The sequence below is a fragment of the Syngnathoides biaculeatus genome, chromosome 8, assembly GCF_019802595.1.
Source record: "Syngnathoides biaculeatus isolate LvHL_M chromosome 8, ASM1980259v1, whole genome shotgun sequence".
Classification (NCBI taxonomy): Eukaryota; Metazoa; Chordata; class Actinopteri; order Syngnathiformes; family Syngnathidae; genus Syngnathoides; species Syngnathoides biaculeatus.
Genome location: NC_084647.1, coordinates 27,966,036 through 27,979,033, shown reverse-complemented (window position 1 = coordinate 27,979,033; position 12,998 = coordinate 27,966,036). Strand labels below are relative to the sequence as shown.

Genomic DNA, 12,998 nt, shown 5'->3' with positions numbered 1-12,998 from the left:
CAGAACCATACTGACTCTTCAGGAACACAAAGTCAGACACGCTCAGGACTGTAAACATCAGGAAGGCTGCCAACCCAGATTAAGTGGCTGGGAAGGCAGTGAAATTTTATGATGATCAGATGACCAGTGTTTTTACAAAAATCGTCAACTTCTCCCTGAAAACAAGAAATCATAATCATCAAACATCCACGTCTTCCCTGGAATCTGCAATAACCATCCCCATTCCCCAAAAGCCCCATTGATAATAGGCTTGTCACATTTAACGCCTGAGATTATGAAGTGCTCGTCACCATAGGGACTCCCTCCCTACCTCCCTCATTTAGCACTCACCATTTTGTCTACAAAGGAAACGGGTCCACGGAGGATGCCATTGTAATAGGTCTTCACACTCACTGCACTGATGCACCTGGAACACCTAGGTGTGACGATCCCCTTCATAGACTTTAGTTCAGCCTTTAATCCCATAATCCCAGGTATTTTGGTTGACAAACGCTCCCTTCCTTGGACTATTCCTTTCCATCGGATGCTCGATTAAGGATTTTCTCTCCATCCACAATCTGCCAGATTTTCCTGATGCCTCTCTTCCTCAATTACCCTCAGCACAGGGTCCCTTCAAGGTTGTGTACTGGGTCCTCTCCTCTACGGTCTGTACACATGATTGCACACCAACCCATCCCTGCAATTCTGCCCTTTGGTTTGCTGATGATCCTACCGTGACCGGGATGAGTTTGCCTACAGAGAAAGTGGTGTTTCAACAATCTCAAACTAACCACAAAGACAAGGGAAATCATCCTGGACTTCCAGAAATGCGGAAGTACTCAAAGACAGTTTTTTTACAAAGAGTCATAAACACCTTGAACTCAAGACTACTGAACATAAACACTACCTCCCCACCGTATTGAAAATCATGCAATTGTTTTTGGTTTTCCTAATGTGTAATAATTTTAACCAATGCCTGGACCTGGTCAATAAGACTGCGAAGACCTTGCTTTTTAATTCTTTTTTGCAATAACTGCCTTGATTGTAAATGTTTATTTTATTTCAGTCTCTTTAACACATCTAATACATTTTATTCTACTGGATGTGCATTGGAAGCATGGTGGTGCAGCTGTAAAGCGTTGGCCTCACAAGTCTGAGGACCTGGGTTCAATACTGGCCCCGCCTGTGCAGGGTTTGCATGTTTTCCCTGTCCCTGCGTGACTTTTTTCCGGGCACTCCGGTTTCCTACTACATCCCAAAAACAAGCAGCATTAACTAATTAATTGCGACTGTTGTCTGCCCTGCGATTGGCTGGCAACCAGTTCAGAGTGTACCCAGCCTCCTTCCTGATGACAGCTGGGATATGCTTCAGCACTCTCACGACCCTTGTGAGGATAAGCGCCTCAGAAAATGGATGGATGGATGGATGAATGAATGGATGTATATTGGTTCAAGGATCTTGTGGAGTAGTGCTCGTTATCTCGTAGGCACAGTATATATATGACTTGGCTCTTTTCTCCAGTAATGCCACAAAGAGATGCTGTTTGAGCTCCCACGCTCAACAGCACACTTTCCCTGAACTGAATCAGCAGACATTTTAGTGTTAAATAGACTTCACATCAATATGATCGGTCGAATCAGTATCCACTGATAATTAGCTGTTGATTTGATTCAAAGTCATGTTTTGGCGATCCTCCACAACACATTTACGCCACGTCACTGTTGTGTACAGTATATTCGAACCTAAAAGCTAGTGCCTTTTTAGCTTTGTCGCGCCTCTTCTGATGTCGTACCGCAAATATCTGACCACCACTAAAGTTATTAAAAAACATGGCAGTGTAGAACATACAACACGTAATCTGTGGTTCAGACTGCAAGATAGAAGAAATATAGTCTCACAATTGTACTACCAGCAATAAAATTTTGTATTCAATTAACCACATCCCGTTTGTTTTTTTAAATGATGACTGGGCTTCATCTTGTCAACTCAAACAAGCGGATAGACTCGTTACCCAGGCAATAACAACAGTAATGGATCACACCGTATGTTTATAAAAACAAAAAGCATGTTGGTGGTCACCGGTGATCAGGACAGGACTTTGTTTCAGGGTTGCTTGAGGCATATTCATGTACTTTTAATATGATAGTGCTCACAAGCAGGCAACAAAAAGATAGTGGTACTACTAACCGTTGTAAGTGAACATGTAGGTTTTGGTGAATAATTAAAATAATTTAATTGCAGTAAGTTTGCACCCATTATTTCTGTCTGTATTTCTGTCTGTTTGACCTGACTGATCTGAATACATAATCTGACTAGAGCAGTGATACCCCACCTTTATGGAGCCAAAGCACAACACTGATTCACGTTGTGATAGGATCTTTTTTTTTTTTTTTTTTTTAAACTCTGTGATTGGCCCCAAAAATTCCTAAATCATGTAAAACCTAGTGGTAAAGCAACTCCTGGTGATCAGGATCAGTTTGTTCAAGAAACTCAATTAACTGACAATACCGAAATGCCTGCACACAAATAAAGCAAAGCACTTTTATAATTGGCTTGAATACGTGGTCAAGTTTTTTGTTTTTTTTTTTTGCCTCAGTTAGTGAGCAGCTAAGAGGCAAAGTCCCTCCTGTTTGTCCTGGGTTGCCTCTGGGGTCTCCTCCCGGCAGGACATTCCTGGAACACTTAACCTCTGCAAATCTAAAAAAAAAACAATGATCCCCACATTGTGCAAATCGTGAGACGCATGTAGCAGTACAAGATGTACAAAAAAGTGAACAGAAGCCATATCCTAAAATGCCCAGGAAGCTTGTGATGATTTTTTAAAAAATGTAATTTTTAACTCAAAAGGTAATAGCTAGGCAGCAATATAGAGCAATGGGGGGGGAGATTGATGAACTTGAAATGAAAAAAAAAAAACCAGTTTTGAAATATGAACTGAAGTAGTTTGTTGCAGGAATAGTGAAGTGAATTTTGAATTAGTTTAGGTACGAAATGAATTTCCCAAAACTCATTCTGTTTTGATTCACATCTCTATAAATTGCAGGTTTAAAAAAAATTGCAATGTTGTTTTTTCCAATATTGTACGGCTCAACTGTAAAGGTATATTTCACCTGTAGAAAGAGTTAATCAAATGGCGCGTTTGTAGAGTTGTGCACATATTATGCATAAATTGTGTTTTGCAATAGTCTTGCCTTTTGTCAGAAGCCCGAAGAACTTTAGCAAACACCTCCAGGTCACAAAACTCCCCTCCCAGTTGGCAGAGCCTGCCCTGCTGGTAAAGCTGAGAGACACAAAAAGAGAACAATGTTATGAGCTTTGAAAAGGCTATCTGCTCATTTTGCAATTTAAATATTTTTAGTAGTTACAAAAATTATTATGAAAATGACATTTTTCTCATATTTTCTTCAATGATAGATAAGGGTTATCACGTTTTTTCAAAACCGGCAAAACAGTTCGGTTTGACTGTATAGGTTCACCACGATTGAAGTGAAGTGTATACCCTGAGTGGTGATGCACATTTCAGGTGAAAATAGCCCAACAGACTTTTTTTTCAGCAAAATAAAGCCATAGAATTTATATTTCCCATGCATGTCATGTTAAACAACCTCAAGGCCGGTGAACGCGAGTGTATACACTTCAGAATAAATCATTCACAATCAACAAGAAATGCTCAACAGCAGATATGCAAACACCAAAGGCATGAAAATGCCCCCACCCATGTCCATTTTTACCAAAAAAAAAAAAAAAAGAAAGTTAAAAAAAAAACACTGGAGAGGGTTCTGGGGTATCCCGCGGACCACCACAGAGAGTCTTTTTAATTTTTAAATTAATTAACCAATGTGGAAGATTGAAGAGTACAAACTCAACTCCAATGAAGTTGGGATGTTGTGTTAAACATAAAAACAGAATATAAAGATTTTAGCAAATAATCATTAACTTGTAATTTTATGGCCGCAACATTTTCCAAAAAATCTGTAATAAGTGGCAAAAAGACTGAGAAAGTTGACGAATGCTCATCAAACACCTGTTTGGAACATCCCAGTAGGTGACTGCTGTTCGGGCGAAGTGGGTGACAGGATTGGGTTTAAAATGACCTTCCCCGAACAGCTCAGTCACAAGAAAAGACGTGGCATGGTTCACCTCTTTGTGAACAAGTGCATGAGAAAATCTTTGAACAGTTTAAGGACAATGTTCCTCAATGTAAAGTTGCAAGGAATTTAGGGATTTCATCATCAACATCAAATGCCAGTGACCTTTGATCACACACTCAAACGCACTAAGCCCATGAGCACTCCCTTTGACCACTGAGAGCAATATCAGATGTATGCACTGTGGTTAGATCAGTGTCATCCATTGAAGCTATATGGCTCATTCAAAGATTCAGATTACAGAATTTACATTCCCATCAGAACATATTTAAGAACAAGTTTGTGTTTTTGCAAAGTTACAATGAAAATGTCAACAAACCAAAAACATACATTGCTAACCAAAACAAGCCAACTATGAAATATAAATTTGAAAGGTCGCTTCCAACTTTATTTCATGTATTTGCTTTTAACCCATAGTGATATCCCTGTATGTTTTTCTTGGTGTAAAACTGAATTATTACTTGCAGAATATCTTTTGCAATGCATGTTGAAAGCTGAATGATGCTCCCAACAGTTTTAAAGGTTAATGTTATTTTGCCTCCTATATTTAAAATACAGAATTAGCTTTTAGTGTACTGTATTGTCTGAGCTTTCATCCTCGATCAGGCTGTGCCAAAGTGGAATGTTAACATTATACACCATCTTATCCTCTACTTTCTACTTTGGCTTCAGACGAGACTTTTCATACTCAAAAAAGAGAAAATCTCGTCCAGTTTCAACATTTTTTCCATTATTATTCACATAAGCCGACATTCATTAAAGCAACAGCACTTTTTTTTTTTTGTCCAACTCTCATTGTTCTACGTTGCTCAGACCATGTTGCTAACTAAAGCACTGGTGGTGGACAGTGTTTATGGTGTCAGGTAAACGAGGAAGTAGAAGTTAGTAAGCTGAGCAGCTGTACTTCCGTGTTAAAAAAAAAACTGTTTTCATGTGCGCTGAGAATGTGCAACAAGTGCGCATTTGTAGTTCTATTTTGTTAATGTTTTGTGTTGTATTGTATTGTATTGTGTGATTAAATTGTCTTAAATCCAATACAAGTGCTTTATGTGTTATAGGTTGGCAGTTTGAGTAAACTGATTTATTCTCAATTATCACGTAACATAGGCTATAAACTGTGAGACAAATTAGTCCCCCCCATTTTTTTTTTTTTTTAAATCACTTTATACATACCTATCCGTCATTTAGAACCCACAAAGCTCTCGTCCTTTACACCTGTTTAATCAATTTTTCACGACTAACTGGGTGTTTTGGAAAATGCAATACAAATGCTTTATGTGTTATATGTTGCCAGTTTGAGTAAATGGATTTATTCTCAATTATCACGTAACATAGGCTATAAACTGTGAAACAAATTAGTCCTCCCCATTTTTTTTTATTTTTTTTTTTTTTTAATCGCTTTATACACACCTACCAGTCATTTAGAACCCACAAAGCTCTTGTCCTCTACACCTGTTCTATCAATTTTTCACGACTAACTGGGTGTTTTGGAAAAGTCTAAAGAGTGAATCCATCCTCCCGAGTGTTAAAGAAAAATCCAGTAATACGACGAGCCGGCATTTTAGCTAACACACTGAAAAAAAACAGGTCATTTCTTATCTAGCTTGTTTTAAATGTAAGTACGATACCGATATGTATATATTTCTGCTAATATCCGTATCCCTGTGATGTTTAGGAGGTGATAAAATTTGGACACTGTATAAAGTTAGTGTACTGTTGATGCTGAGGTCTCCCTGAAATTCGACGATGGCAGTGAGTGCTCTCAAGTGTTCGGTGCATTATTTAAAATACGGGCTAAATGCATGTAAATAATGCAAAGAATGGGCTACAAACATGTGATCTTTAAATGGGCTATAAACATGTGATCTTTAAATGCAGAACGATAGGGAAGCTTTTAATTTATGTTTTACGCCTCGCCTACTCAGTCTCGAGTACAACAACAACAAAGGGCTCACTGTTGTGTACAAGCTGCATCAGACGTTTAAACGTCTTTGAATTAGATTATTTCATCAACAAGGTGTACGTAGATTTCTTGAGCCACCTACCAGTCTGTGTTTTGGGTGCAAAATTCCAAGTCAACTTCGTCAGGTCTCGCCGAATCCTGTCCTTGTGTTGGATTCGTCAACTCAGGTTCGAACGTATATGGTTTAATTACACCTGCATGGGATGCTTTTCGAACATGGGATGCTTTTCGAACATGGGAAGAATTGGGAAATTCCTCTTCTTCAGTTCCTATCTCTTCCACAGGGCATTCCATAAAAACTTCTTCATCACTACTGTCTATCTCCTCGAGATCCCACTTGGAGCGTGTATGACTGTCTATATAGGAAGCCATTGTCTTTACTGGGGTTGTCTAGATGTGACGTCACTGAAAGGAGTGTTAATTAGTGATGCTTCCCATATCCGTCGAATACCCGAATGTATTGTGCAACCATGGTTATATAAATTGGTTTTTCACTCACCTGTTTTTATATCTCACTTGTTTTTCTGGTCAAGACGTCTTGACCGTTTCACTCTCACTTGTTTTATCTCGTTCACATGCATATCTCACTTGTTTTTCGCATACTATCTTGTTCAAAGACAAACATTGTTGTGGGATATCTTGACTGTTATGTTCCTCAGAGCCTGAAGGACACATTTAGGTGTCAATAGTAAATTGGCTACAATTGTTGCGGCGCCAGGTGGGACGGGTAGGCCACCCGCCCTTTCTCTCGCACGCAACTGAAAAGTATAATAGAGAGATGCAGAGTACAAACAGGTAGTCTGCTGCGGGTTTCGTACGGACGCCCAGCTGGTTGACAAGCGGACCTCTACCTGGGTGAATGGCTCGCCACCTTCTCGGCATAGGTAAGGGGCTCATATGATTGATTTCACGCAAAGTCAACTGTGTTTTGAGAACTTCCATTTGGTCGAAATAAATATGCCAGTTATTGAGGCTAAATAGCATTTGGGAATGTTGGTCTTTTGTTGAGTGTCGTCTTTGTCTCCTGAGCGCCGACCAGCACTGATCCTTTCAATAAAACAGTCACACAGAAGCAGCTTCTACAATGCCTCAGTTTGAAACAGGCATCTGAGGCATTCGGATTACAAAAAAAACTGCACTTTGGCGCTAATTTATTTCTTAGCTGTTTATTTGAGAATTTTTAAAATATTTTTAATTGAAAATTTAGCTCAGCTTGTGTGATACAAAAATAAAATATAGGTCCTCTGATTAGATCTTTCACTTCCTGTGGGGTCCACCTGACAGGTTAAGCTGTGGGTGTCACAGTTGAGGCTCGTTCGTCAGCCAGGGAAATCTGCACGCATCTAATCATTACTGGTTATTAGCTCCTTAGCTATAGGCTCTCGTGCTGGTACTGTATCAGCAACAACATACTTTATAAGGCGGCACAGTGGCGGAGCTGTTCAGTCCCGCATCTCCATGTGTGGAGTTTGCATGTTCTCCCTGTGTCTGCGTGTGTGTAACTTGCCTCCTGCCCGTTGACAGCTGGGATAGGCTCCAGCACTCCCACGACCGTTGTGCGGCTAAGAAAATGGTTGATGGATATATACGTATAATCACTTTGGGGAATCCCAATTTATATTCCAGATACAAATAAACCATTCGATAGTCCGACGCCGTACCCGGAAAATAAGCTCACATTTTTTATCAACTTTGGACATAGCTCATAGCATTCATAAAGCTCACATAGCATTCACACAGGTTTCCAAGACCATTAAAAATGTGTACTCACCGGTTTTCCACTAAATGTACAAGTGGTCCTTCCATCAAACTGTCATGGATCATAAGTAAATTGATATGTAACACGTCTTCGTCCAAACAAACAACTTTGTATCTATTATCTAGTGTCTCGTATCTATTTTATGCAGACAAGTTGATCGTGTTCCAAGTTCATTCCAGTACACTCCATTTTTGTTTGACCCTTTCAAACTCACGACAACACTGACATTCTGCCACAGTTGGCATTGGGTCACAAAGAGAACACAAACACCAGTCTTTTGAACCAAGCCTATCTGGAACATCTGGAAGGTCTGTATTATGCCCCTCCGTCAGCGTCACGACCCCTCTCCAACACCTCAAGTTCCGCCTGTGTGTATTCTGCCTCAAACGCTCTTAACATTGTAACATTGTACATTGTTATTTTGGTTTTGTTTGCTCAATGGCGAGAGTAGTAATAACACGGAGCATCGACTCGCTGTTATACTCGCTTTATTGGCTCTTAGCACAAAACACTTCCTGGCTCATATTTACGGCGATGTGCACGTGCACCATTGACGCACCCCCCCCCCACTAACCACAACAACCCCTGCCTGTCGATCGCAAGAGCCTGACTGCTCGAATAGTAGATCTTGGGGTAAAATAAAAATTAAAAAAAATAATCTGTCCGCCCCTTCTGTATATTCCCTACATCTAAACCAAGTCCTCAGAAAAATCAAACAAATCTCCGCGGTCTATTGTTCATTTTCAGTGCCACGCCCAGTCTCCAGCACGTCAGGTTCCGCCTGTGTGTATTCTGGCTCAAACGCACAGGCTTGAACACTGTACACTATGCTATTTTTGCTTTTTTGTTTGTAATTATTAAAAAAAAAAAAAAAAAAGGCCACAAAATGCCATATAGTGGATGTTCTCTGCAGGGTTCTTACACTTCCATAGAATTAAAATTCCATGAATTTTCCATGACTTTCCAGCTACTCAATACAACATTCCATGACTAATATTGCATTGACTGGTTGCGGCAGACAACAATATTTCAGCGATATGATCGTGTGTTGCCACTTAAATAATAAGTGCCAAAGCTTAACAATATAGTAGGTGCATCATGAAGAATGAAAATTTTGATTATTAAAAATATAATGCACGACTCCAGAGACAAGCAGGCAGTACAGAGGCAGGGATGAGAATGCCAAATGAGAAAAAAGTCTGAAAATTAGCCAGGGGTCTGGTGGCCGCGAAGCCCCCGGAAGCTAAGCGATTTTAGCAATTTATTAGCCCAAAAACCATTAATTTCAACACTGAATTCAACTGTATTTGTGGAAAAAAATGTCCCTTGTTTGGTGCTCTACCAGTACAGCAAAAATTGAAATATCCTCCCACGTTCGTTTGCAGCGTCGTACCAGGGCTGACGGGACCGCGGAGTCTGTGGCCAGTGGAGGAAACAGGGACGGAGGATAGCCATGCACGACATGGAGTGGAGCCATACCTGTTGAGGCGGAGGGCCTCGTCTAACACCAGCTGGGCTGTCTGCTTGTTCGACGGGATCTTCGGAAGCGGCACGAAGTGGACCATCTTGGAGAATTGGTCCACTACAGACAGCCCCACTGTGTTCCCTTGGGAGGGCGGCAGGCCAGTGACGAAGTCCAGCGCGATGTGTGACCACGAGCAGAAGGGGATGGACAGAGGTCGCAACTCTCCAACAGGCCGTAGGCTGGAAGTCTTATTGGCCGCACACACTGTGCAGGCGTTGATGAACTCCCTCACATCCTTGCTGAAGTTGGGCCACCAGAACCTTTGTTCGACCACCGAACGCGTTTTTGCCATACCCGGGTGGCAGACCGTTTTGTTGGTATGGGCCCAGTTGACGACGTCTCCCTGCAGAGATGGAACGATGAAAAGGCGGTCAGACGGACAATCCGCGGGGGGCACCGTCTCTCCCAGGGCCTCCTTCACCCACCCAGGTGAAGCCGGACACGAAGCACACCTCTGGCAGGATAGGAGCGGCCTCTGATTCCGTGCACTCCCCGTCGTGGATCCGTGAGAGTGTGCGTCTGGCTTGCCGTTCTTGGAGCCTCGGCAGAAGGACAGAGTAAAGTGGAAGCGGGTGAAGAACAGGGCCCACCTGTTGCGGTCTTCAGGTACTCTAGGTTCTTGTGGTCAGTGAAGACCACGAATGGCACTTGCAAGCCCTCCAGCCAGTGCCGCCACTCTTCCAACGCCGTCTTGACCACGAGCAGTTCTCGATCTCCTACGTCGTAGTTCCTCTCTGACGGGGTAAACTTCCTAGACAGGAACGCACACGGGTGGATCCTTCCGTACTTGGGACTCCTCTGAGACAAGATGGCTCAGATTCCCGAAGCTGATGCATTAACCTCCACCATGAACTGGTGATCTGGGAAGACGTTGTGTGGTGAGGTGAGAGCGTGCAGAGGAGCGGCCACGGAGCTGAAGTTCCGTATGAACTTCCTGGGTGAGTGCGCAGACGAATGACATCCAGGAACGACAAGTCTCTGAGTTACGACTCCATTCAGCCATGGGCCATGCCGCCGGCCTTCCCGTCATGTGGGAAATGACAAAGGCGATCCTGGAGCGGTCCGTAGGAAAGGCAGACGCCTGCAGTTCAAAATGGAGGTCGCACTGAGCGAGGAAAGGCTTGACATTCCCTGAATCGCCTGAGAATCGTTCCGGTCGGGAGAGCAGGGTTACACTGCTATGGGGGAGCTCCGTGGCGAGCGGTGGGGGCGGAACCAGTGACACCGGCGGAGTGGCCGCCGTTGGCGTGGCAGCCGCGCTAGCCTGGGAGGCTAGCCACACCTCCAGCCGGGCGCAGAGCTCATGGAGCCTCTGGTTGGTTACCTGGAGAGCAGCGTCCTGCTCAATCAGGCGTCTGCCCTGGACTTGCAGGGACAACTTATAGCTTCTGAGTCGGCTAGGTCCATGTTATAGCCAAATTGTTCTGTCACGAACGGGGCTCGAGAGCAGACCCAAATCCACAACTCCAGAGACAAGCAGGCAGTACAGAGGTAACCTTTATTCGGTCCAAGGTCAAGGATCAGGCAGACAGTCCAAACATGCAGAGGTAATAGTAATGGCAGGCTTACGAGGGTAGTCAAGGGACAGGCGTGGGTCAGTACATGGAGAGCAGAAGTAAGGCAAACGGGAGTGCGGGAACGAGGCAACAAGGGCAACGATCAGGAGGAGGACGAGTCGTCCCCCGGGACAAGGTGCAGGTGTCCGCTGACTAATTGGCTGGCCACGCCCAGCTTGGGCAGGAAGCCAGGAGCATGACAGTCAAAAAAAAAAAAATACATTGCTAACCAAACCAAACCAACTATGAATTGTAAATTTCAAATGTCGCATCCAACTTTGTTTCATTTTTTTAACCCACAATGATATTCCCGTCTGTTTTTCTTGGTGTAAAACAGAATTTTTGCTTGCAGAATATCTTTATCAATGCATGTTGAAAGCTGAATGATGCTGCCAACCAGTTTTAAAGTTAATGTAATGATGTGTCCTATATTTAAAATACAGAATTACCTTTTTATGCACTGTATTGACTATGCTTTCATCCTCTATCAGGCTGTGCCGAGGTGGAATTATAACATGATACACCGTCTCATCCTGTACTTTGGCTTCAGACCAGCCCTTATTTACTCAAAAGAGAAAATATCCATTTTTACACCTTTTTCTTCTATCATTCGCATACCCCGACATTCATCAAAGCAACAGCACTTTTTTTTTTTTTTTTTTACTTTTACCATTATTATTGAGAGTAAACACCAGCAGCATGTTTTACGGTGTTTTGAATTATGAGTGTACCCCTTTAAGAGCCAAAGGGGGGGCAGAATCAGGCAAACTATCAGGAGACCTTGTGCTTCCCTGTTAAGAAAAAAAAATAGAGAGTCCGGCTGTGGTTCACCGTGCTGCATTGGTTTTCATGTGCGCTACGAATGTCTATGTATTTCAACTCGTTAAATTTTACACGCGTGATTTTTTGTGCTCGACTGTGCAGATTTGAGAGTGCAATCGCACTCGTCAAGTCACAGTGACTGAAAAATCACATGACATTCCCTGACCCAAGCCAAATATTTTTTTTATTGACCAGACTTTCCAAGACCTGTAAAACGCAACGTTTCTTCCCATGATATTTCAGAAATTCCCTGACTCATACGAACCCTGCCTCAGTTGGTGAAAGTATCCACGAGCAATGGGGGGTCAAAACAGGAAGCACTGCAGACGTGGCAAACGCCGATTGGCTGTCAGTTTTCCAGCCGGGCTCATTGGAACGTTTGAGCGAGAGAGGAATTTCGATCATACTTTTCCCAATATTGAGATTTGTCTTGGTGAAATCTGTGGATAACTCTGGGATTAAAAGAAACACGGAACCCTCATCTACTTATTTAGTGTGCTCCCGTTCCTTTTAGTTTGGACAAAGTGTTCCTTTCAGCGCACATGAAGTATAAAAAATCACACCAAAAAAAAAAACCAAAACAACTAATGACTCCAAACATCAGTTATCATATTCTCAGGGTATTGAATAGATTGGAACTGGATTCTTGAGGATGAATGAGAATATTCACATGCATCTGTACACATAGTTTACTGCCACCCTCGTTCATATGTTCAGCATACAATTGTTAAGTTAACAAATATATATATACTCATGAGAGAACAATTGATGAGCCATAACTCCAGACATCTGAGAGGGGCAACCTCACATGAACACGGTTCACGTAAAGAGTTAAAAAAAAAAAAGACACAAAATTGTCTCCTTGACTGGACATTCTTACCTTGTAGTAAACATCAAACTGTATGTTTTCTGGAAGTAAGCGTATGTCCTTCTTTGATCGAATGTAATTGTCCACCACGACCGATATAGCGGTGTTATATAGTGACTCTGGGATCCACTCGAGCTCAACCGCAGCCATGTTGTTTTCCTTCTCCAAAAAGCCCAGTCCCAATCCTCCCTGAAGAGACTCAACATTCGATGCCCATCTTTCGCTGACTTCGAAGGGCAGTACAAATTCTTTTCCTACCGCTAAATTGCGGCCTCTGTTTCGATTTTATTAATCCGGGTATGGTTTCATCTGCCTTATTCACTTCAAATCCAACCCACCCAACAAAGTAAAAGCATAGAAATCTAAAATTAATAGAC

At 42.4% G+C, this 12,998-nt stretch overlaps 1 protein-coding gene across 5 annotated transcripts in view; it reads right to left on the bottom strand.

The window, feature by feature from the left end:
* Positions 1–12,998, bottom strand: part of appbp2 (amyloid beta precursor protein (cytoplasmic tail) binding protein 2) — a 90,913-nt gene extending 77,915 nt beyond the window's left edge. For 3 of the 5 annotated variants that reach the window (XM_061826969.1, XM_061826970.1, XM_061826968.1), the window contains exons 1-2: positions 12,634–12,998; positions 3,172–3,260 (exon numbers count right to left, since the gene is read on the bottom strand). In XM_061826969.1, coding sequence (XP_061682953.1) covers positions 3,172–3,260; positions 12,634–12,771 — 227 coding nt within the window. In that variant the 5' untranslated portion in view covers positions 12,772–12,998. The remainder of the gene's footprint in view (positions 1–3,171; positions 3,261–12,633) is intronic. The other 2 variants (XM_061826966.1, XM_061826967.1) reach the window with 2 other exon arrangements.